Raw genomic sequence first — 25,745 nt, forward strand, 5'->3', positions numbered from 1 at the left:
GCTTGCGTCGCTTTTGTCGGCTCGCTTGTGTCGGCTTGCAAACTAAAAGCATTGTCAAAGGTGGCACACGTCAGTGTGTTGCAGAAAGTTTCGACTTGACTAGAAATAGCTGCTCACTTTTATTTCCTATTTTCTCTCTCTTTTTTGCAATTTTCTTCTTTAGGTTTCGTCTCCCCTCACTCATTCCCCAGTGCAAGGTAGCAGACTCGATATTTATGTTCCAGTTACCCACTCCGCCCTTCGCATCTCTCTCTCTCTCTCTTTCTCGTAGAGCCAAGTACAACGGGATGTGCAATTGGTTCGTTATAACTGTACAGTGACGCCACCACTAGAAAACACTCAACAGTTCTTTTTATTAAGCATAGCTGCTGTTAAATTCTTTCAATACATTAAAATTTAGTTTAGTGATATCTAACACATTAAAAAAAAACTGCGTTTCCTGAATTAAAGAATGCAATGGGCGATGCTATGCAATGTTTCGCACCGATTAAACAATTATTTGTTTGAAATTTTCTGGTTTGTTTTGAATAAACGCGCTAGTAAATAAGAAAATGCTCTTATTTTTTCTATGGGGCGTGAAAGCAGCCTTGCGGATAGTGTCTCTTTCCTCCTGAGCGATGGGTTGGTGACAGAGTCACCTGGAATCGTTGCACGTTCAGATCCATTGAATATTGTTATGCGTCCCTCAAGGGCTGACTTCACCGGCGTCATCTTCCTGACATGGTTCACAAGAACTGTGTAATCTGAAGGACCTGCAGAAAAGAGTAGTGAAACAAAAGTGTATTGAAATGTCAAAGTGAAATCCGCATGGCAAATTGAACCTGACCAGCCCCATCCCATGGGGAGAGGGCCCTAGGCTAGCTATCGTTACGCAGCTTTTATGCCGCTGTCTAAAGGGATGCATGCATGCTTAATGATAAACGTACGTAGCACTCGTATCATGTAGGAGCGCGTGTGAGAACGATCGCGAAGAGCTCTTTTCTTTCGCCGTGGAAACTTCAGATTGCCTTGCACGCGCAAGCGCACAACAAACTTCTTGGGTCTTTTGAAGACTCCCCGTATCCGTGAAATCTTTCATTCTGGACAGCCGGCCTTCTTTACTATACTGAAGGTGTGGTCGGATGACGTCTAAGTAAGCTCTTCTTTATTCAATAAATGAGTGTAATTGCGGCATAGCGAAGTCCCATGAAAATCACTTGTCCACATACACCCATATGTGGTCTCTTAGAATACTTTACAAGAAAAGCGATCGCATATTTCTATTGCAAGAGTAACGGGCAGATTTACTCGGGCGTCGAGGAACGTCTGCCCTTAATTGCGTGCCTTGTTCCAGAGCTCCAAGAGAAAAAAAACTCCGTCCGCAGCCGTGTACCACGTGATTTAAGCGGACACTGCGGGTAATCCTTCTAGACGAAGCGCCGCATATTGTTCGATGTGCTTCTGGCTTCTGCCGCAGCTTTTCTACATTATTCTACATCAAACAATAAGTTAATAAGCGACGATCAGATCGGCAGAGTGATTTGTAACGTGGGTTTAGGTGTGTTCAAGTCCAAACACTATACACAAACTTCGACCTCTTCCTCACCTCCGCTTGTGGCATTCGTTGATTTGTTATAGCCATCTCCTCCTCTCGTAATGTAGTCGGTGGTGACAATTCGGTAAACCCCGGTGTCACTTACTTCCTCGTATCGAGGCACCTTGCACTTTCTGCACAGGACTTGTAGTGATACGACGCGACAGTTACGAGGATACCCCACGTTATACGTCACGCGAATACCTGCAAGACAGAGAGAGAAGCACTCTTTAATGAGTCGCTCGAGATGTTCGCCTGGCGATACGCTTAGCATGCTACTCTAAAAAAGATTGGTTGACGCATGAACTGACCCACTGCTACACAGTACACCCGGATATACAGCATGCGCTATTACCAACCACAAGTACACATGGTAACAAGCAGATAGAGCGTCCGGTTCAAGCCAGTGTCCAAAAGGGGGACTAATTACTCCTTAGTTGCAGGCAAAGCACTAGCAGTACTGCTCCAGAATCTAAGAATACGTTGCAAATCGAAAGAGTTACCACGGCAGTTTAGTGAAGATAAGTAAATCGCTCGCTGACGGGCGAAAGGCGGGGAAATCCGCCTGAGGATTTTTGCCTTTACCCTACGCAGGAAAGCCGGCCAGGGTCATTGAAAAATAATTTTCGCCAGATGTATTACTTACAGCAGTACTGGTCATGCAAACAGCTCTAAAAGCAAATAGCAATAGAAAATATTTTTTCTCCTCAACTCTACACAGACGTAAATGTGAAACAACGAAAAGGAAGCTTTCAGAAAATAACATACTCCTTCGAACTTAAATATTGCTGCAATGAATTTTAACAGTAAACTTACGTGAAAGCTAGAAATGGTCATGGAATGCGGCCCCAGCTTTAATGATAGCGGTTAATTCGATGCTGTTTCCCCAAGGCTTCTAAGGTATTGGCGCTTTTAACAGGCGCACAAAAAATGAAGACTTTGACCACGTCGTTGGATGCTACGACTCAACTTTTTGACAGGCTTTACAATAATTTGTTAGAATTGGACGCGTCGTATGTTTCCAGTTTCTTGTTTGAACACAGACAAGTCAAGTACAAGGTTGCCGCAGCTGTGGTGTTATCATTCTTTGTATTACTCGGGGTGTGAAAGGTGGAAAAGATTATTTGGAGAGAAAAAATTGCCGTAGTTGTCTTACTCTATGTTGGACAGCACATCCGTGATTTCGGGGGATGTGAGAGCTACCTTACCAAAGAAAAGGAAAAAAAAGAATAGGAAACATCAGTGTTCATTTTTGTGCAGCATCAGTGTGTTGAGTAATGCGGTTGTTTATACCTAATGCCTAAGACCGTTGTTACACAACGTTGTTAGACATAAGTTTGCAACAGTTGGAACAGTTGTTGAAATGTAAATGTCCAACAATAGGTAATATATAGACCCATACGTACGACATGTAGTGTAACGGTAGCAAGAACTCAGCTTCAATTGTCATCAATTAAGTGTTTAAGCCAGTTATAAAGCTCTTTCAATCGGTCTTTCCTTTTAACGCAGTAGCATTAGGAGTGTCAAAGTGGGAAGAAATGTATGTATGTTAAGTGTTGGAAGCCGGTCACGTGGTAGAGATCCCGGGTGGGGGGTGGGGGAGGATGGGGTTCTGTTACGGTACACCCGTCAACTGCACTTCGCTCCGCGAAGAGGCGGCACGTGGGTTGAGTGAGCTCCTGAACACCTTCGCAATGTGGGGAACGTGGTTGAAATCATTTATCCCGGACCTCATAGAGGTGCCACGTAATGCTAACACATTTCTCTTGAATATACTGATGAATCTTCTTTCTTTCATTTGTTTTATCGTGGAGCAGCGACATCGTGGAGCAGCGACAAGTAGCGCCTCGCCTTCTATTTATGTGAATACGGCGTTTGACACCCGGTAATCGACAGTTCACCATTAAGGGCAACAGATACACATCTTCGCTATTCATCCTCTTTCATAGAGTGAAATTATACTGTTCTTTTATTTTTTACAGCGTAAGGTGTTATGGGCTCATTCCAGTAGCCGTTGTGGTTGGCGATGGTGTCAACTGCCGGCGCGTTTGCTGCTATCGCCCGGAATGAGAAAAACACATCATTCCAGTCATTCCAGTCTGTCAAGGTGGATGACCAGCGAAGCTGTTCAGCTTACCGCGCAGAAGTGACACAGAATTTTGAACAAAGGTACGAACACACCTATTGTCTTGATCGCTGGTCATCGTGACGAAAGGTACGCACACACAGTTAAATATATACATTTACGTGGACGACTACATATATATGTTATTCTACACCAAGGCGCCCCTCGACAATTGCTCACAGATCGAGGCCGCGCATTTTTGTCCCCCGCAATCAACGATATTTTGCTCCCCTCGTCAACGCAGAACCAGTTGACAACTTCCTGCCGTTCCTAAACAAATTGCCTCACCGAGCGCCTAAATCGCACCCTCACGGACATGCTCTCAAAGTATGTTTCATCTGACCACCGTGACTGGGACCTCGCGCTACGTTACGTGACTTTCGCCTACAATTCGTAGCGTTGCGACACCACCGGTTATACACCCTTTTATATCATCTTTGGCCATGAACCGACGTTACCACTGGACACCCTGCTTCCGGCTGCTACAGCGCCGCCTTGCGAACGTGCACGTGATGCCACTGCTCGTGCCGATCACGCGCGTCAGATCGCCCGCGCTAAGCTGTCGTCGGCCTCGCAAGCGACCCGGAAGCGCCTTTATGATAGCCGGCATCACGACGTTCGTTTCTCACCCGTTGCATTTATTCTTCTGTGGTGTCCATTCCGTCGTGTTGGCTTGTCAAAGAAGTTGTTATCTCGGTACGCGGGCCCTTGCCGGATCGTCCGCCAGGCCACGGACGTCACCTACCAAATTGTTCCCGTTTCGCAGACTGTGCCAACTACGATCACTCCGAGTGACATAGTTCACGTCAGCAGACTCAAAGCGTAACGCCCTCCTCCTATCAATGTTTAAATTGCAGCGAGACGGCGCTCCTACCGCCGGAGGTAATATTACGAAGCCAACTCATTCTGAGAGAGACATTCTGCCTGGAGCAGACGACGAAGAGGACAGGCCTGTCTGGTGTGCAAGCTGTCCACCATCTTGGTTGCTGCTGTGTATCTCGGCGTAAATGCATTGTAAATAGCCACACATCGCGTCGTTTTACGTAACGATATTTATTGGAAATATTATGCCCCTCGCCCTTTTAATGGACCAAATATTTTCGACTGTTAACTGAACCAAGTCAAGTAACACACAAAACAAAGTTCAAACCAGTAACATAAACAAACGTGTATAAACGCATTATAATCTGCACCGCTCCTGCGCCATTAAAATACAATTCATCATCATGATCAAAGTCAGCACGTTCTTGTGCCGCAGATGCAATGCTCTAGAAATATTAATAGTACCGAATAAATACCATGATAGCAAGAAAATTGCATCAATATTTTACAAAATCTTCCCGCAACGAAGAACACCGTGTCGTGTATTATATTGTATCTCGAAGAGATTCGCTTCCAACATTTCGAGAATTGGGGGCGAGCTCCACCACTGGAAAAGCTGGCGCCACCGTCGGCGTGACGTGACTTCAGGGATCACGTGAACACAGCGGCCGCGTCGGCTGCTTCGGAAGCGCCGAAGCGAGCTGAAAATGAAAACAAAATTTGAAGTCACACCTGCGCTGCGGTTCTGATTAAGTGGTGAGGTTTTTTTCGCCTTGGTTGTCTGCTTGACAACATTTGAAATCACTAAAATAGGCAGTGGCTGCCTTAGGAGGCGTGTAGCATGGTAGGCTACTGCTCGGTGCCGCAGTGCCGGACGTACGCGAAGGAGCCCGGTTTCAGCCATATACACATGTAGTTCCAGAACAAGAAGCTGCGTGAAGCTTGGCTCGCGAGAGTTAGAACCGGCAAACAGCTATCGGTTACAACTCGGGTATGCAGCAAGAACACACGCGAGGAATATTTCTGCTGCGGCGCCGGGACTGCGATGTTCGGTGAGTAGCAGAAAACGCGCACTGAGACGTTCGCCCGCGCTTGCTGCCCGGCTAATGTCGCGACAGTTTGGTATATGAACTTGTTGATGCTAGACACTGGCAAGTTTACTGGAATGGAAAGGAAGTGGTAAGAAGCACATTAAACAAAGGCATAGCATATGGTCATGTTTGTGTTATGAATTAACGCACTTGATTACGAAAAAGAAGCAGTGCGAAATCGTCCGCTGAGTGCATACAGTGCGATGCAACTGTAGAAATATTATTGAAAAGTCCAAGAATTTAGAACAAAAAAAATTATTGAATCGTCGCGACGGCATATCACAGTCGCCGCGTAGGCGTCGAAGTCCCTTGTCAAAACGAAATTGTGTTTGAACAGCTCTGAGAACGTCCACGCAACAATGGTTCCTTGTGGACTTTCAAATGCTCATATTCTGCGGCCACAGCTCACAGCACGGTGCGAAAACGCTCCCAGTGAAAGCGAAACATTGTGCGTGGACATGCATGCAGACGCGCAGTCGGTCACCGCGAACCCATGCGATCACTGCATGCACTGAGGCTTCGTTCTGTTATGCGCCATTTGGTTATACAGACCGCCAACTATAAGAACATATTTCACAAAGTTTGCGCTCAGCGATTGCCGATCTTTCACACAAGCAGATTTGGGAGACTCCATTGCGGCCATCGCGAGGTGGCTTCCGCTGTGCGTATTCGGTAAAGAGATGGCGTCTGTAAACGATTCTGTGCTTTCAGTTTGCCCAAGGTTATTATTTCGACAATAGTAAAGTTCCCTCGTTTTGAGAGTACTTACTTAAATGTACAAGAGGGCTACCTCGTGGTGTTTTTATTAAGCGCCGAAAGCCAAACCTATGATTAGCATGCTGCGTGATCCCTCATACTACGCAAGGGTGGCGCTTCCGACAGATGGCGACTCCGTAAGTCCTCGCCCCCAATAATCATCTTGGCTGTTCCTCACAGGCATCCTTTGAAGACAAAAAGGAATGCGCTTGCCGTAAGCTTCTTTTACGCTTTATCCACATGCAGACTGACTCTGGTTGCTTTGGACTTACCAGTAAATTTTGTCACTTGGTGAATATATTTTGGTTTGTGCCCTTAGAAGCACGCACGTTCTGTGCTTGCATGTGTATCTAAGCAAGTGAGTGCCCGGGAAAACTAGCAAGGTACCACAGTCTCAAAAGTTATCTGGACTACGAGACATTAATATAAATATGTAGCCAAAGAATGTTATAACTCACCCGATACTTGCAAGAATCGGCCCTGCTTCTTTTGGTAACTGTACTCAGAGACTGAGTACTCAAACATGCTTCGTAGCTCGGAGCCATTGAGTGTCATGATGACGGCCGACATGCCGAAAGGCATTGTAGCCAATATATGGCCCATCGTTATGGGAGCTTCGTTGTAAGAGGAAAAGAGACAAAAGTATGTTATCGATGAGCCGATCTTTCAATTTTGATTGACTCTCAGCTACTGCTTGAAAGAGCAGCTGTAATAAATGCCGAGAAAACAGCATGTAACAGAGGTAGTTCATTAGGAAGGAGCACTCAAGTAAAAAAAAATTGTGTGCATCCTTTGCACTGTGGAAATCTACGTAAGCAAACCCTTCTATATGCTGTTTGCTTTAATTCACGATAATTAGTGGTGATCTTGACGGTGAATTTCTTCAGCATTTAGTAAAACACGAGATATAAGTTGATGGCAAACGTTACTTTGCGAGCAATATTGCTGTTTGTCTGAGTAGAACACAACACTCAGTAAGACATCTTTGCTTGAGACGTTGTTGTGCGCCACTGTTCATAACCTCCGAGAAGTTCAGCATTGTCATTGCCTCACAAGGCACATCGCATCAAGGCAGAAGGGTTAAACATTAATTGAATTATGGGGCTTGTATTTGCCAAACCACAGTCGCGTTAAGATGCATGCCGCAGTGGCGGACCACGGAATAATTCTTACCCACTCAGGTTCTTTAACGAACATCTAAATCTAAGCACACGAACTTCCTTTATTTCGCCCCCTCGAAATGTGGCTGCTGCTGTCGGAATAGAGCCCGCGGCCTCTAGCAATGCCATAGCCTCAACGCTATATACCACGACGGGCCCATAAGTGTTGATTTGACGTGCGACCGCTTCCGTAGTGTCGCCTAGACGCTACGGTGCTTTAATGGGGTGTTGCGTCTGCACGCCGTCCGTCATTTTCCCGCTTGACAAATCTGCATGGCGTTTATTTTCCAGAAGTCGCAGAAACGTACCGCCCCGTACCTTGAACGTAAATTTATCCAGCTTGTCCGCAACAGCTGCCATGTGTAGTAGTAGCGTTTTCTCGCCTTCTGACGTCACTTTTTCCGTCTAACCCCCAGACCCGTGTATTAGAACTGCGAGCGAAGAGTGGCAAGACTGTCATTCACTCGTTTCGCGGCTGCATCGGTTCTACCGATTACCTGCCACCTCTCCATACCTCCTCTCTACCATTCTATCCATCTCCCCTCTGAGCTGTTCCACAGTAGTAGAAAGGTAAGTGTGACAGTTTCTGCAATGCTTTTGGGGTGGGTCATGGATAGTTACAGCTGTCAAGATGGCATTGTGTCAACGGGCAGGGAGCTCCAGAGGGCATTGTGACGACCTTTATTGGGAAGCTCCTAACGAATCTCTTGCATCGCCTTTCGTCTCTACCAAGCTGCTGCTATGTATATGCACGCTCTGAACCACATCCCGAAGCAGCCTGCAAGACAGCAGCAGCAGCAGTGGAAGAGTCCAAGGAAGAGGCGAACAAAGCTTCGCTTCAAGAAAGAAACCTTTAAAATGAGCTTGGATGTCCAATTTACAAACAAATATAAAAGACAAAAAAGCAATTTTGTCATTGTGGATAAGTGTTGGCCCTCTCTAATACTGTATTAAGAAAGAAACAAAAATAGTAAGCGGTGAAGTACGTAAGTAGGAGTAAGCGCGCATTCAAGTTTTCTAGGAGCTCTGGCTGTTCAGTTTCTGCTGAATACGAGTATTTCATACTTGAAATTTTGGAACCCTGCGCTGTATATACGGTATAACAACGGTTGTAACATGGTATGAGGCCACGCACTTCTGCAAGGAGTAGCTGTATACTAGCCACTTCTAATGACCTTCAAATCAGTCAAGCATAAATAACCATTCCTATTTCCTCTGCTCTGATTGATTGAACAGCAGGAATAATTATTTGTTTATTTCAGTGGAGCACCGAATGGAAGAGCCAGAATGTTGCCTTGCTGGTTTCGTAATAATTCATATTGCCGCCATCTAACAAAATATCTCGTCTTCCATATCGGGATAACTAATACGTCTCATATTTAATTTACCTCGGAAGAACTAATGGGGTTCCCATATAAAAACCCACGTCTCCATTTGGAACTTCCTACCGAAAAAGTCGCGCATGCCCAATAACTCCCATATACAATATACGAACATATGGGTATACCATATAACAACCAGTATGTTCTGATATATCATATGAAAAATGTCGCATATTATACATGTGGCACTGTAGGAGTTCCATATACCTGCACATGTTCCGTATGCCATGTCATATGGACACATACGGGTTTTTACATGGAATCCCATTGGTGTTAATTAATTAATTTATTTATTTATTTATTTATTTATTTATTTATACATTACATTACATTACATTCACATACCCTGCTCTGTCTTCTAAATGCAGTATGTACTGAATAAATGCTAGATTAAGACATATAGTTTTTTTTCGACGAGGTTTGATAGCAAGTGTACCTTTTTTTACCTAGATTTATTTGAAAGACTTGGTTCGTCGTAGGATGAGAACCATGCTCCCATTAGCAAAGTTATGTTGGGTGCTGATTCATTATTACCTATCTCTTGGATGGCATCCACAGTAATTTAAGGTCTCACGTTTATAAGCATTAAGTGCCTTTGAATTAGCTGCAAATCTTAAATACTGACTGTGGCCGATAACACAGCTCTGCCTTTGAGGTGGGGCTATCTGGAAAGGCTGAAGCCTCTAAAATAGAGTTGCTGCCAGAAAAAGAGTTGCCAGCCCTCACTTTGTACTTAAAGCTGGCAATAACCGACAAGGAGGCGGTAGCGTCAGTGCAACACCGGAGGAGACGATGCCGCCATCGACGTGGACAAGCTGTAAGTCCAAACGAGAGCTCCATGGCTCCAATTCCGCAGGTCCAGCAAAAGGTAGTTGAATCGGCATCGATTGATCTCTCGGAACCGTTGCTTCCAGCGAGCCGCGAAAGCCCGGAATCTAATACATGGCCACACTTGCCACCACTCACACGGGCCTTGGACTGTCAGCGCGAGCAAGGACAGTGCAATGAAGAATCACCATCGGACTCTGTCCTCAACGCCATGCTGCTACAAATAATCGACGCCCTGCAGCTGCTACTGTCTGGTTTAAATGAGCCAGTTGCGCTAACGGAGGCAAAAATTATGGACGCTATAGACAGTCTCCTAGCTACACCGCAGTAACTTCTACCTCTGCCCGCGAAGATGACTGTGCTGTGCTGTTGAATGTACTCTTACGTGTTGCACAAATACAGTATGCTGTGGAGCCCTCATCATCATAATATTCACCATACCACCACCCTCCTTCCTATTCACATTCTGTCTCTGTCGCTCCTCCGAACCCCTTCCCCAGCGTGGGGTAGCAGGCTAGAGGCACTTCACTCAGGCCGACCACTCCATCTTTCTGCCATTAAACATTTCTCTCTCTCCCTCTCTGTCTCTCTCTCTCTCTCTCTCTCTCTCTCGTGATCGCCTTAAAGAATACAACATGGTCGCACCGGCTTGTTTGTTGCCTGTTTTTTAGTCTTCAGACCTCTGTTACTCTTCATATGCATGTTCCCTCCCCCAAGTAAACGTGGATCCATGTTCTGAAAGCAATTAGTAGGCTAGACTCATTCTTAAGTACACTCACCAGCCTAATCGTGATAGCGAAACTTGTTAGCGAACGTGGCTGGCCGAAAATAAGCAGTTCCTACACGAAAAGGAAAGTTTTCAGATTTCGATCCCTAATTTAGTGCCCTGACTGATTGACTATATTTTTTTTCTTTCCTATTTAGGTTACCTCTATCGCTCTCTCAAGATGTGTTTGGGCATCACCCCTCATATACCTGTATAACAGGTGGCGAAGAGCAATCCGCAGCCCTTTATTATGGCGGCCATCAAAGCACACTAGTTTCGAGACTGAACTTCCCAATTTACATTCTGTTTTATCAATGTACTGATCGTATTGAACAACGACTGACTTTACGCTAATTGCTAATCTTAAGTTATACTTGTAAATGTTTCACACAGCCCATGCAGCGACACTTTACAACATTCCAGCTACGATGCAACAAAGACATGCCGTTATTTTTGAGTTCATTTTTTTTGTCAGTGTCAAATGCTCACCAGCTTGAGGGATGGGCGCGCGGACACCACCTCCGTTGAAAATGGCGCCGTTGACATCAGACCAGAAGTCGGGCTCGCTGCTTTCCTTGTCCGCGTAGTAGGCGAACAAGCCATCCGCCATCAAGTTCCCAAGGTTACACTCGCGTAGCCGGCATATACTGTCCGCCTGCTCTAGCTCCACCTTCGAGCGGCCGATGACCTCATTGATGGCTCTCGTCACGTTCTCCTTGTAACATTTGACGAGGTCCAGCATACTTGTGTCTGAAGGAACAGAGAATGCCGCTGCATGAGTGTATGCGCTCGTACACTATTTCAATATTTTGCTGATGTGCACGGCACGACAACGGACAAAAGATGGAAATAAACGACGAAGTGCTCAAGTCCAAGTAAACTATTTTCGTAAAACGCACAGTCGCTTTCTGAGAGTAGTACTGGACAATGGAAATATATGCATGCCATTGACATTTTGAATTGCTGGTGTCGAACCTGAACAAAGTGGTGAGTTTCTTGCGCTACTTGACAGGCACTATACAGGAGAGCTCAACGGACACCTTGCTCATGCTCCACGTGGCGTTGGTAAACGGCCAACGCTCAGATACTCGTTACCGGTACTGCGAGAATTATCGTATTCGGTGGAGAACAAGTTGCATTTGATAATGGCACGGATAGTTTATCTACCGTTGTGTTCCGAATGCTACGTCAAGGACACTGGTCGTGTAAGATGCACGAGAGCTGACTATAACTTTGCCACGACAAGAAAAACACATGCCACTTCTTCCATACGTTTACGCACCATAAGTACCATACACACTCGACAACGTAAACTTTAAAAAGCGGGTCTTAACTGTATTCAAAAGGGCCCGATATCATCTAAGCATTACCCTATATACATGCGTTATAGTGATCTGCAGAAACTATGGATTTCCCCGCATACATATACAAGCGTGTGTACAGGAAGCAGGTAAGAAGAAGAAATGCGAAGTTCAATCCTTGCCTGCTGTCCAGCTTGTTTTGCTTCAACTGCACGAGAATCAAAATGCAAGAAATGGGTATTCACAGATGGGTATTGTATTCAGGATGGCTCAGCATGCGATTGAGCTTTTTCAACATTGTTATTCCAGAACTTAGTGGTATGATCCGACTCGAAGTCGGCAGTAGAGCTTCGGTATAACATCCGGTCCAAGACATCATATAGTGAAACTATTGCTTCGATTGTAGAATATACCCACAGTGCTGAATCGTGTGCACGTGTCTTGCAGTTCCGTGAGTACCCAGCCACACTGAATTATTTGGGAGCGACCAGTCACACGAAATAAAAAAAAAGACGGCCTCATGAACACGGCGACATACACATTATAACTTTCTTCAGATCTGACATAACGTACATTATGAAGACAATTTCCACAGAATGGTCTCCAACAACACATTGCGGTGAACAGGCGGAAATAACTATTCTGTATCTAGGGCCGTACAGAACAAAAGTCGCGACTTTCTGCTAGCTTTCCGAGAGAGGTCAAAATTTTATTAATCGACTTCGACTAGGTGTGGCCTTCACCACCCACTTCCTACATAAAATAGTGCGCGCTGAATCATCATGTTCTTGTGTGGTGAAACAGATGAGGACATCTCACGTGTGTTAGCCTGTCCGCTTTGTGACCTGCAAAAACGAAAACTTTGCGTCAAATTTGCAGCAATTAAGAATCATGCGCTCCTCTTAAGGTTCATTCTGGGACCATGGCCTTCTCTTGACATTGTAAAGAGGGCAATAATTACATTTCCAGTGAGGAACATCATTGTTTCTTGCAACGTTGCCTCAAATACTTCGTTCAAACCTTTGACTTTTTTTTCAACCTTAATCTCAAGCGTCACATTACGTCCCAAACTATTTTTGCCTTTTTTTTCATTTTTCAAATCATCTCCAACATTCAAAGCGCTTTAATCCATATAGAAATGAAATGAAATGGTTTAGGAAGAAGCACATGCTTTCAGCTTCTCCCCCTATACCCCCGCTAAATATTATTTCTACGGGCGCGTTTGATATTTCAATGAGCACACGCACCTGTTCTTCTCCTCATATCGTCCACTTAGTTTTCATTTGGTCACGTAGACTGCCTTTTACTGGAGCCATCTCTGAGCAGCTGTTAATTTAATGTCGCTTTTTATAAATGAGCTTCTTCGTCGACTTTGTCCCCATCTTTTTCCAGGAAAATACGTCTGTCATACCAGTTTTGCCCTCATTATTATACTCTGTACATGCCGCAACTTTCGTAAACAAAGTCGAGACCATGCCCGATAGCGACAGGGCATTCTGAAATGCTGGCTCTGCCGTATGCATGTTTCTTATTGCTTCTTACCTTCTTCCACTGAGTTGTTTAACAGGATAGGATTTCCTGTCCAGTTTACAATTTTTCCTTCGCTGTCAAAGTTGACCTGCAAGAAGCCGAGAAACTTTCCGAACCAGTAGTCTTGCACGACAAGACCTCTGCTACCGTCACTTCTGTTCACTACGGTAGGGTAGTCTCCTTCTGGAACGTTTTCATTAGGAAAGCCTTCACCTGTAATTAAACATTTTGGTGCTGTGTTCAGGAAGCGGCCGAATCAATTCATCAGTTTTGCGAAGAATCTGGCAAACTGTAAACAGATCGACTTATTCTGAAAGTGTGTTGAAAGCAAGAAGGTTAACACTGAAGAAGGTGCTTTACGCGAGTGTTAATGTTTGGCTATATGTGTTTTATGTTCTCTCTTTCCTAAACAACAGTCATATGCCAGCAATTACCGACAGGTAGGGCTGCTTACGTATCTCGCGTCATGTTTTCGAATCTGCCAATAACAGCCAACGTGCCTATACTTCACAGATCATGGCTTTAGCGCGTAGCAGTGACGTTTCGTTACTCTGTTTCAGTCCGCATCCAGAAAAATATATCTAAGCACTAACACACTGTATAACTTCCAACCTAATAACCAGGTAAAAAAAAACGATATTTGCAACGCACAAAATTATGCCAACACGAAAAATATATGCATGGAACGTTTCCCCATGAACTATAGAAAAAGTCTTTCGAATATTGAATTTTACACCCCGAACGCTGCATTCTAATTGAAATCTTCAATACTTCGGTGCCGCTTTTCCTGTTCCATACAAATACTTGATGCCTTAAAGAGTTCCTGGAACGCTTCCTGCAACACAGTTGAGACAGTGAGTCAAACGCGGAGGGTATTGATTAAGTGTAACTAGTCCTCAAACACAATTATCACAGCGCCGTACACCGTAGTTATACGCCTTTGAAGGTTGCCATTCTTGCGAGTCGTGAACTGCTTTTGAGATCGCCTGACGACGCGTCACCGAAACTTCCTGCCTGCTGTGCGTACCGAAAGCCTCCTATATAGCACTTCGACCCCTGACGTCATGCTACCGTGCCCAACTACCATAGAATAGAATGGGGACGCTCACGGGAAAGCCGCGGTGATTTTGACGTCACCGCTTTCGTCACGCTGGGCTTGGCAATCGAAATTTTGGTCCATGTAGCACGACGTCATAAAGCAGAGTACGAATGCCTGCTATCTAGATCGCGCTGGCGTAGCCCCGTTCGCGAACGCTACCTATATTACCCGTCTGTTCGAACTAGCACGTTTTGTCTTATTACTCCTCACGTTTGTTCGCTATCTCCTTTCCACACCTCAGCAAATAGTCATTTATGGGCTGGAGACAATGCAGCCAACGTCTCGTTTTGGCGATCTTGTGCCTTTTCGGGAGCAAACAGCGAGCGCTAATGTAGTTGAAGCATTGTTAATCAGTGCGCTAGGACACATACCCTGCTGATACAGTGGCTGCGGTGTTCTGCTGCTCAGCACGATATCGAGGGTTCGAATCTAGGCTGTATCTGCCTCATTCCAGCGGAGATAAGATATAAAAAAAATACTGTATTCTGATGTAGGTGCGCGCTAAAGAACACCAGCTGGTCGAAATTAATTCGTAGCTCTCACCTGCAGCGTCTCTAATAGCCCTGCTGCCGCTTCGAGACGTTAGACCTGTGGTGATTCGGAGCTAAGTGACACTAGAACAAGCCGCCTTCGTGGCATCGTATTAAAGGGCATCTAAAATGAGGAGGAATACACTCAACGACTGGATCCTGCTGAAGGGTACTCCGAGGTCACAGCTTCGTATCGGCGCTCAACGTGGGGCTTAGGATATGCTCTATGAGGGATCATAAACGTACATTGCCGCACGAGCCGATGGCCATTAAGGTTCGCCTGCTGGTGGTCTGCCGAAGATACCACACCTAAACATCAGCAAGCGAGCCTTTTCCGTTCTTTTTTTTTTTGCAGCAGCAGCAGCAGCAACGTTCCATGTTCGATGGATCGCTGCCGCCATTGTGAGCCGAGGGCAGAGCCCAGCAGCAGAACTGTAACGAGCCAACCACTGTTCTCCGCATAAAAGCGTGCGCACTACCATCGTCGACATAAGCTCAGCAACTCGATTTCTGGTCCAGCGACGACTTGTTGCCATCTGGACACCTCCGTACTGTGATGCAGCGTCATCATCACGATTCTTGCTACCGTACGGAGTGGTCTGAGCATCACTGGTCCTGTCCATCATGGGCGGCGGTTGCTTGCCCTCTACAAGTGTCTGGCTGTGCTCCTTGCGATGGCAGGAGAATAAGTGCGCTCCTCACCGTATTCCACCTGTGGACAACTGACGAGGTCTCGAGGGTACTCTGTTGAGTAAAGTTGGGCGTCCGGGAAGGTAGCCAAGTGCAAATAACGGGTACCTGCAAGATCTTGGGCGACGCCGACACTATGCTTGTTGTTGCCATTAAGTACCGCGCACCAGAAAATAATATTTTCCCGTGTGTGTCGCCGTCCCCTTCCTTTAAAAAAAAGGAACGCGTGGGGCATGGTTACGGCCTGCTGGGCAGGCCCTCTTGGGGCTACGGCATCCCCATGAAACCTTATCAGTCAGCCGCAACAAGATTGCCGGGGCGTCATTATCGATGCAAAGGGATCAAATGGCCCATTGATCAAAAATGCTGGCGGCGTCTATAGCAGCGAAACCTGCCATTGGCTGCGACTCCATGCCCCGAGCGCCCACCACGCATTCGTGACGCTGGCTCGCGCGTGCTAACTCGCGCCCGGACGGAAGAGAGTTGGCGAAAGGGTACACTTGCTGTGTTCCATGAGGGGAGTGGGTATCAGGAACAGCAACGGCTGATCCAGCGGGCTCGCGAAGTCGCGCATGGCAATGGAGCCCTGGACTGAAGGCCCCACTCATCGAGGAAATTTTCTACTCGCTTTACGAAATAAATGTTTATTCTCTCTCTCTATCAAAGCGACCTCACGTCACCCTTGATCTTGCTCGTGGAAGCCTGTGTTGTCCGTGCGTTCCTTGACCGCGCAAGCCGCCAGCGTTCTAACTGCGCCTCTATAAGGTCAAGTCAAAGCGCGCTCTCTTTCCCGTGAGAAGTCAATAACGCGAAAGACCGCTCTGCGGCGTTCAATTGGACATTAGTGCTTTCACATTCACAACTTATGAGAAGTGCTTAAGCGTCCTCGGCTTTTTATTCTTAAGTTGCCTTTCAAATGATCTTTCGCTCTCGCGATTAACTTCTGAAAGACTGCAAGGCCTCGGTCTTAATATTACCTAGCCATTTTCGGTGACGTATTAAGCGTCCACAAAGTCAGCCCACCTGCGGAAATGTTAAACGGTAAGTGGCGAACGTAACCATGACGCAAATGAAGAGAACATGCCGGGAAGATGAGAAAGGTTCTGCTGTGACTAACCACAAATGGAGGTAAATTTCTGGAAAACAATATTACTCTGCGAATCCACGTTAGCAGCTTCTCACAACAAATCAAGCTGTGTCCGAGCCGCTTTTCAACAAGAAAAGGAAGGAATGCCAGATGATTCAGTACCATGATACAGAAACGTGTTTGTGTGTCCGCCGACGAGCAGATCCAATTGCTTCACTTGCTTCACGATTTCGATGTCTCGTGGGTATCCCGAGTGCGTTATTGCCACAATCACTTTCACACCGTTTTTCTCGAGGTTTTCTGCTTCTTGTTTAATGCTCGTAATTTCATCTTCAAATTCCACTTTACCTGTAAGAAACAGGAGCACGGGGTAAAGCAACTATTCTCGCTAAGTTTGCCGTTCACGCCAACGCACTTAATCTTGCACACTATATATAGTGCAGTTGTTGAAGCGCGCTAGCCTGAGTTACCGTTTATATAGTCCTCCTGTGACCCCTTCTCCGTGCTTTGCTCACTCTCTCCCTCTTTCTGCTTCCCCTTTCTATTCCCATAGTGTAGGTCAGAAACCGGACGCTCGTCTGGTTGACTTACCGCCACTCTCTCCCCTATTTTATCTTTCTCTCTCTTTCCTATGTGCGTTCTCAAATATTCGGTACGTTCTACAATGCATAGTGCTCTTTTTTTATTTTAGAACATTTAAATTTGTAAAAATGTTTATTGCCATAGCCGAAAGTCCTGAAATAGAACGACAATGAACTGTCCACAAGATGCGATCGTCTGAGAGTATTTTTACTATGATATTGTATCTCACGGTTACATTGATGCAGGCACGTGAGCGCCGCAGTTTCTTTTCTTCTTCTCCCCTTCTGAACGCGTATTTTCTTTCGTCAACTGAGGCTATACATTTACATTAGGTATAGTCACCGCTGTTTTTTTTTTTTAGTTGAAGCTTTATCTTTTATTACGGACATTAGAACTACGCGGTAAAGTAGCTAATTATTATAGGGTGAACGCGAGGTGATACACATAACAATCTGTGGTCGAAATAAAAACACTGCCACAAATGAGGACTAGAATATAAAAAAAACTTTTGGTTCTTAAGATTATCATTGTTCGTAGCTTTTATTAATATTATGCTGACTAATTAGATCGGCCGGCGCATGTTCTACCGTAAGCTCTGCAATTTGAATACAGGGCGAGAATTCTAACTGCAATCTGGGTCCCGGTGATCAGCAATTCGCCTCCAAGCCATACTTCTGACGTTGAGGATGTTTAACTGCTTTGTATAACGCTTCTTCACGGATTTTTCATCTGATCGACTGATGCAAGCAGAAGGAACGTAAAAATCTTTGTAATAAGGTTATAATGTACACCCCGACAAACTATCAGAAAGGTCCTGGAACGTTAATAAAAAAAGAAGAACCGGTGTATCTGCGCACAATCACATCACTGAAGATAACGCTTGTGCATCGCTGAATGCCGAATAAACGTGATTAACGGAGGCGATGGCCAGCATCTTGTGACGATTTTTTCACTCTATTGTATTCCTTTCATATCGTCTGCCATTCAAAGCCGGCCGATACAGTGGGCAGAGCGCCAGTCATCCGACTTACGAAGAACGCAAAGAAATAGCATTGAAATGTGATCGTTACATTAGGCTGGTTAAGAAAAACGCCGCCTTTTTTGAAAAAAAGCCGGACTTATCGGGTATATAAAATTTACTGACCCCCGACTGCCTATCATGTTTAGATTTACTTTTCCTCTTAGGATATAACGGAGTTTTTTTGTTTTAAGTGCGCCCAATATACAGATTGTAACAGCAAGGATAAGGTACTCGAAAAGAAACTCCTACGCTCCTCCGAAGCTTATCACAGCTGCGTCAGATCTAGCAAGTACCTAAAGACTGGTTAAAAAAAAAGAATGTAGAATAAGCTGCAGTCACTAAACAAGCTTTACCTACGTAGCTGCACCTTTTAGGTACGTGGAAATATACAGAGGTCTATATTATTTTGTGTAGGAAGGATTAAATAGTTAGCATCGCAATTAGTAGTGCTGATGCTCTTATTTACCGACCTTTTGTATGAATGCATTTTAACCATTGCAAAAGAGCGTTAGCCAAGAATAACCCATCTTTTGTCATTTTTCTGAGCGTTTCCACGTATACCCGAGAGAATTGTATATTACTCAGCTCGTATGTTCCTATTACTCGCCTGTTCTTATTACTGAAGGCTCTAACTGTGACTCAAAGCCACTCCTCGAAAGGATGAGAGTGAGCGCTTGCTGATTTTGTTCGCTTTGATATATGCTGCTGATTATCCACCATCAGACGCCGGCGCGTCGGAATGCAGGCCTCATCGCTGACTGCGAAGGGTTCTGCATCAAATAACGGCTGTATTCAATAATGTGGTGTAAACTTGACCAGTAAATCGATAATTGTATGGTCATTAACTTTATCTAATCATTCAGAAGCGCCACCTGCACCGCATTTTGTGTCCACCTGGTTAAAGTGAGGCACCTCTGAGCCAACTTTTACAAGCTCAGCTTAACATATGTAAAAAATTCTGGGATTATGCCACAATATAGTTCTTTGAGCTTACCAGTATTAGACAGAAATCGAGTTTCGGGAAGTACTGCACCGACGATGCCCACAGATACGCCGTTCACCTTGATCGTCACTGATTTCGGAAGGCTGATATTTTGTAAAGCCGGCTCCGTCGAAAAGTCGGTATTCGTGCTTACGACTGTCACGTTAGCCTTTTTCATGGCTTCAAGAAACAGCGCGAGCGCTTCTGGACCATCGTCGAACTCGTGGTTCCCAAGGCACTGGAATGGCACGCGAGAAAAAATAAAGAAGTGTACTATAGTAACTATCAGCTTGTCTTAGGGTGATTGTGCACTTTAGTAAATCATGACCTTGAATCTATGTACTATGTCATCATTAGATTATTTTTTCGAATAATGCATGTGCAGCAGGGCATCACCCTGTCCCTTCAGACATTTAGGAAATATCTACATATCCATTTTAGGGCAGCCCCCTTGTTGTATCGCGACTCCTTTGTTCGGCAATTGTAGTGACGCGTGCTGTCGTTCAAATGTATCACGCCCACACCCCATTTTACTCTAAAAAAAAGCCCCAACCCTGAACATTGCAGCTACGCCCTTAGAACCCGCAAATCAGATTTTTCTGCATGTTTACTCGTCCCCGTTTTTTTTTTAACGCACATGAGCGTGTTTGCGAGTTGTCCTAGTGAATGCCGTCCGCAAGCTTTGGCTCGTGCTGTTTAATTAAGAGGAAAACTAGTATTAAAGACGCATACACATACAAGGGTTACACAAGGCCAGGGCTGGGCAAAGATACTTTGCAGTTGCATCATGATGGGATACAAAATACCCGGGCAACAAGTATTTGAGATACAAATACATGATGCTACCACAGTTATTGTATCCAGTACGATATTTTCCATCTGTACCTTAAGGTACTTCGATACATTCGCAAGCTTCTTATCATAAATCTATAGTATAATGAGCAGCAAACGGTTATGCACAAAAATGTTTGCTTGGAAATTTCTTAACTCTGACCAACCCTGTTTTATTTGAATGAAGTGAATGTTAGTATCTTAAAATTTTTGTCTTCCTTGCTCGAAGTATAATATTATCATTCCAGGGCAATTTATTGGGGTCGCTTTTGCTGCTTGGACATGAATGCTCTTAATAGTTTGCGCTGTCAGTGGTATTTGTTTGTCGCTTATGTAATTGATGGGAGTCGCTCCTATGCTTGCCTGCCAGCTAGCGGGTAGCCATCTAATTACGAGAACGTCAATAAGAAGTATCTGCATGATGGCGCAAATACCGCTGCAGAGTTTTACCTTGTCGGTCAACGTATTGCCGTTTGCGCAATAGCGGATCACCGCAGAGGTGTACAACAGCAACAACGCTGGTAGTGACATCTTTTATGATGCATCGTGTATGCAAAGAGCCCATAAGGCTGCAGTGACCTTTCATATTCTATATATCGACTGGCGTAAAGCGTTCGTTAGTAACATATTCAATATGTCACTCAGTTGGCACTCAGTTTCCATGTAGATAATGTACAAACAGAACTAGAAACGAGAAATATGGACACATCACCTGAGTTGGAACTTTAGCTCCCACTCTGTAAGAGCATAAATAGGTAATACAGAGCAAAAAGATTGTTCGTAAGTTCCCGTATCCTCGTCTCCCTACCTTTCAAGCCGCACTGTTCCGGCGCTTCGGACGTTTTATAAACGTGGAGGTCTGAAATGCTTTTTGACTGAGAAGTTTTAGCAATATCAGCTTTCAATACTGTTTTCCTTCCGTGTATGTCTATCTTTAGAATATTGTAATATTAATGCATACGTCATTGCACTTCTTGCTTCAATGAAAGCACGAACGTATTATCGACGTATAGCACTCACAAGGAACAAAAATAATTAAAATTTAGAGGAGCACGTGTACTTTCTGCATGAAGTTATTTCGCCTTCGCTGAAACGTTCCGTAATACGTCAGGGATGTTATAAAATGCAACAATGAGTGGTGAATGAAGATCGCGTGACTATGCAGCTCACTGCTATCCGCGTGCGCTACCTGGCATAAGCCTTGTATATTACCGAAGTTTACAGGGGCATTACCGGGCGATGTGTTCGCGCATAGCAGTGACGACAACGCTTATGCTCACATATGCTTTAACGGCAATATCATGCACCTGTGTAGTCAGTAGATGTGCATCATGCACAATTTTGAATCACCACACTTGACGTTGACGAGCGGAACCTACGAAAAAATGACAGTTGAATGGAGTTTCAAGCACAATGGGGAAAAACGAATTGAGTTGTGAGTCGCCTGCTGCCCTGCTTTTTGTCCGTGCATTTCTCGTTTCTCCACGAAGCTATTAGTCCAAATACAAAAACATTCGCGTGTTATGCTCATGTTTTCTCGGTGTGCTGGTAGAGTGGCAGCGAGTTAATATTTTGGACAGCTTGAAGGCAATATTATGGGTGATATGTGAGCAAACTTTTAGGTGTGTCGGTTAATTAGTAGCACGAGAGAAAATGGCCAAATTCCTGTTTTTTTCTTCCTTAGAGAAGCGCGCATGAACGGTTTGTCCGTGGTGTATTGCATGGAATGACTAAATATGGCGATGAGTTTTAATTTTGCATTTTGCAAGTCCGGTAGCTGGTCGCGACGCGGGCTGTACACGCTGGCCACGAATAGGCTTTTCTGCGTCTTTCGTTCCGGTAAGACTTCGATTAGGGTGTGGTCTGTCTCGGTGTTCTCTACGTCGTGTTTTTGGGCTGTGAGAGTTTTCTTCGCCAATATGGCAGCGCGTCGGGTTTGTGCATATGTGGAGTGTCCTTGCAGTCGGACGTTCTGCGTGTTGGTTTCCTGCAATGCTATGACGTCGGGTTGATTCAGCTTGACGAATTCTTGCAGGTAGGCGTGTCGAGGGAGGTATGATCGACAAACTCTTAGACCAAGACAAACTCGCAGGCCTCTTGCCAGTAAACGTTCAAGACGTTCCTCAGAAGTTTGCGAGAAACCATGAAGAGTAAGTGCCGAATAAGCAATCGTTTTATGAGTGCGTTTTGAACTTTTAATAGTGAAGTGACTGATCTTCCCACACATTGTGCCAGCGAGTCACCGAATTACGTTTATTACAGCATTGGTCTGCTTTTCAATTGCGCAGACGTGTGATTCCCATGTCAGCTGGCGGTCTAGAATAACGCCAAGAAATTTAGGCTCTTTCAAAAACATCAAGGTTAGTCCATTGAGCGTGAGTTGAAAATTATTCAGCTGTCGTCTAGTGAAAGGAAGTACGGCTGTCTTTCTTCGTGCGGCAGCTGCTACGTAGGCTGGACAGGGAGACGGTTAAACCATCTGCGTGAGCACAATAACAATGTGCGCTATGGAGAAGAAGCTTTTTTTTTATTCAGTCATTCACCGTCAGATCTGTGGTTGCACTATGAAGTTTGAACAAGCCATGGTCCTCGGCAGACATGAGAATCAACGCACACGCGTAATTACTGAAGCTGCTCAGATGACGCACGAAGGCGCACCACGGGTTAGTAAACCATCCGTCAGTTTATCACAGGAAAGACTCGTTTATTTTGGGGGGAGGGCGTTCATGCAGAATGAGTAATAGCAATTCCAGCGCTCTAAAGAAATGGAAAAAATTAAGAAACGAAGAAAGACGAAAAGACAGCTTTGTTCTCCTCTTAATTTTTCCTATTTCTTTAAAGCGCAGGAAATGCATGAAATGTCGATGTTCCAACTGGCTCAAATTTTCCGCTTTGCGCAATAACAAGTCACGATTTTCACTGTCATTTTAATCTGTACGGCTCTTCTCGCTTATATGCACGTTGTGTAAAGCATAAACAAACAACAAATGAATATCTTTCGTGTTCAATAAACATTCCCATTTGGAAGTCAGCGCTTCTCCTTGTCCCCCCCCCCTTTTTTTTTTGTCGTCGTCCAAGAAGTCCGATCTGTTATACCGGTAAATAATTATTTCGTCAAATTTCACTAAACATAGCCAGGACTATTCAAGAGGTTGTGAAGTAGGCAATGGGCGACAATGCGAAGCTACAAATTGGCTCCGTTGAAGTCATGCCTTCATAACATGGTTGTGTGCATAAGCGAGCAGACGGGTATCTCGACACTATAGCTGTCACGTGAGAGCTTGAGGGCGTCTAAAGGTTCAGACTGTTTATATGCCGCCGCACTCAGTAAGGACTGTCCTGCTCTCTTGCCGCCTCCTCCCACTGTGGCGGCTGCAGGAAAGGGCTCCGGAACGACTGCAGATCTGCTAATTAAAGGCTCAGTCCTCTACCGAATGAGCGCAATATAGCAACAAAGCTACCGAGATGTTCTCACTGACAAATATAAGCCTTCAGAGCAATAATTTCTTTCTTAAAGTGAAGAGCTTTCTAATACCTTCAACGGCTTCTAAACAATTTATGTGCGTGTGTGCGTGTGTGCGTGCACGCGTGCCTTCACTAAATTACTTCTATGTTTCATACTAGTGAGCATATTAAATTATATATCAACAACGGAACACGCAATTACGCAACATACATAATTTTACAATTTCAATTCTATAGAACACCCCTCATAAGTTGCTTAGCAAGATGTGACATATATGTGTAGGCAGACTGTGCAAGATTGCCTATGAGTTGCAGTTCAGCGACGCTCGTACTATCTAAGAACGTCCACGCGGCTTCTATCGCTTTAACACAGAAACTGTCTCTTACCACATAATCGTAATCCATTTCCGACATGACGGCTGATATAATTTTTTCCTTCAGCACAGTGTACCATGCGGTTCCTTGGAAGAAGTCACCGGCGTTCATAAATAAGGCTCCTGGATATCGTTTCTTCAAGTCTGTGACCTGGTGTAAAAGCGCGATGAAAGATAAGCTGAAAGACGCTTAGCATGCGCAGTAGCTTTCTACAAGAAATCAAGTGTAATTTTGATTTGACAGAACAATTATGGTTCAGTATTTATGCACCTTAGAGTCGCAACATAAATGTAATACAGAATTACTGCAGCAAAGAACGATTATTTTGATTTGATAATTGTTCGTAAGTGATTAGCATTTCTGAGATTAATCAAACCACCAATACAATCGGAAGAATACACGCATGAACGAAACACGCGTCAGATTTCGCACACCCTCGTCAAACAACAAAGGGTATTCGAAGGGTGTGCACATACCTTTGCCTTGATCCGAGCAACGCCTCCAACGCAGCTCTTGCTTTTCTTATCTTCGTCGCTGCACATAGCACCGTACTTTGTGCTTTCTTCAATATGCGCGTGCACGTCATTTGTGTGCAACACGGTCAGAGTAAAACCAGATTCTTCGGCGAGGCAGCAAGCGCACAAAAGAAGTGGCACCACTAACGCCAACATCTTCACACTATGTAGAAAAAACCTTATTCTACGCCGGCGCCCGTCAACATCCGGCTGTCCGCACAAAACGCCACGTTGGACCTTTTAGCGGCTTTGTGTTTTTATGTGAGAGCCGCGGCATTTTAACGCTTGCCAGGCACTTTAATTGCTAAAGATGACATGCTGCAAGTGCTGCAAGATTGAAACAAACTACTAAACTTTTTTCTTTCTTTTTTTGCGTCTGCCCAAAACGTAGTGTTCGGATGAGCGTCTTTTGCGGACACGTCTCGATCGCAGTCTCGGATGAAGCTGGCTCAACAATGTGCAGGCCCCTGCGTTTCGGGCTATTCGTAAGCCTGTCGAGCCATGCAACAACGGCATGTGTTTGTGCGTACTTTCTCTGTACCTTTGTTCTGCTCCCATAAAACCGTGCAGTGCTGTGGAAATTGGTCTGGAACGAGCCATGTGAAATAAGAAAACGAAGCTCGTGTAGTCAAGCGTGCACGCTGAGGAGATTTGACAATTTGTTCTCCTCGATGCCGCCGCCTCAGTATTGAATATTTCGTTCGACAAAACATAATAAGTATATTTTCACCAGATGCGAAGAAAGAAAAGCAGAGATTCATTTTGACATGTGCCTTGAGTGAAAGCCCCTGCGAACAGCTGAAGTGCCAAAAACATTGCATATGACCTATTCAAGCGATGAATGAATTCGGAGCCTTTTCTTTCTGTTTACTTTCTTTTTTGTTTGCATGAGTGTAAGGCGATAGAAGTGCATTTAATGGGTTACCAAAAAGAAACAATAAAGCAGTTTACGCTGATAAAATAGTATTGTTTCAAAACTCTATTTTCGGTAATATTGCGGTAATAGGTCCATTATTAGAAGAGGAAACGAATGTCAAAGTTACACTTTTTGCAATTTTACTCCAAAACCCCAGCGCCAATACGCCAGTCTAGCATCAAGGATTTTGAAATTTCTTATATGGGGCCTTGTGGCTTAGCAAAAGTTGTTGAAACTTGCTAGATTCAGTTCCTGACTTTTTTAGAAAACAATGTAGTCCTGTCTTTACGGATAAAAAAAAGCTATATGTCCGTGCAG

At 44.8% G+C, this 25,745-nt stretch overlaps 1 protein-coding gene across 1 annotated transcript; it reads right to left on the bottom strand.

Annotated features, from left to right (window-relative positions):
- Window positions 1-473: 473 nt before the first annotated feature.
- Window positions 474-25,745, bottom strand: LOC142572182 (snake venom 5'-nucleotidase-like). Its single transcript, XM_075681115.1, has 9 exons — window positions 24,473-25,745; window positions 24,009-24,146; window positions 19,338-19,563; window positions 16,903-17,088; window positions 13,347-13,541; window positions 10,993-11,253; window positions 6,826-6,981; window positions 1,586-1,777; window positions 474-752 (listed from the first exon to the last, which is right to left on the bottom strand). The coding sequence occupies exons 1-9, from the start codon at window positions 24,665-24,667 to the stop codon at window positions 496-498; spliced, it is 1,806 nt and encodes a 601-aa protein (XP_075537230.1). The 5' UTR covers window positions 24,668-25,745; the 3' UTR covers window positions 474-495.

Source organism: Dermacentor variabilis, chromosome 2 (genome assembly GCF_050947875.1).
Source record: "Dermacentor variabilis isolate Ectoservices chromosome 2, ASM5094787v1, whole genome shotgun sequence".
Lineage (NCBI taxonomy): Eukaryota > Metazoa > Arthropoda > Arachnida > Ixodida > Ixodidae > Dermacentor > Dermacentor variabilis.

Excerpts from the sequence above, each read along its gene's own strand:
- LOC142572182 (XM_075681115.1), bottom strand. The coding sequence starts at position 24,667 with ATGTTGGCGTTAGTGGTGCCACTTCTTTTGTGCGCTTGCTGCCTCGCC. Across the intron at positions 13,542-16,902 it reads AAACACGTTTCTGTATCATG|GCTTTCCTAATGAAAACGTT; the intron begins GTACTGAATCAT and ends TTACAGGTGAAG. Across the intron at positions 753-1,585 it reads AACGAATGCCACAAGCGGAG|GTCCTTCAGATTACACAGTT; the intron begins GTGAGGAAGAGG and ends TCTTTTCTGCAG.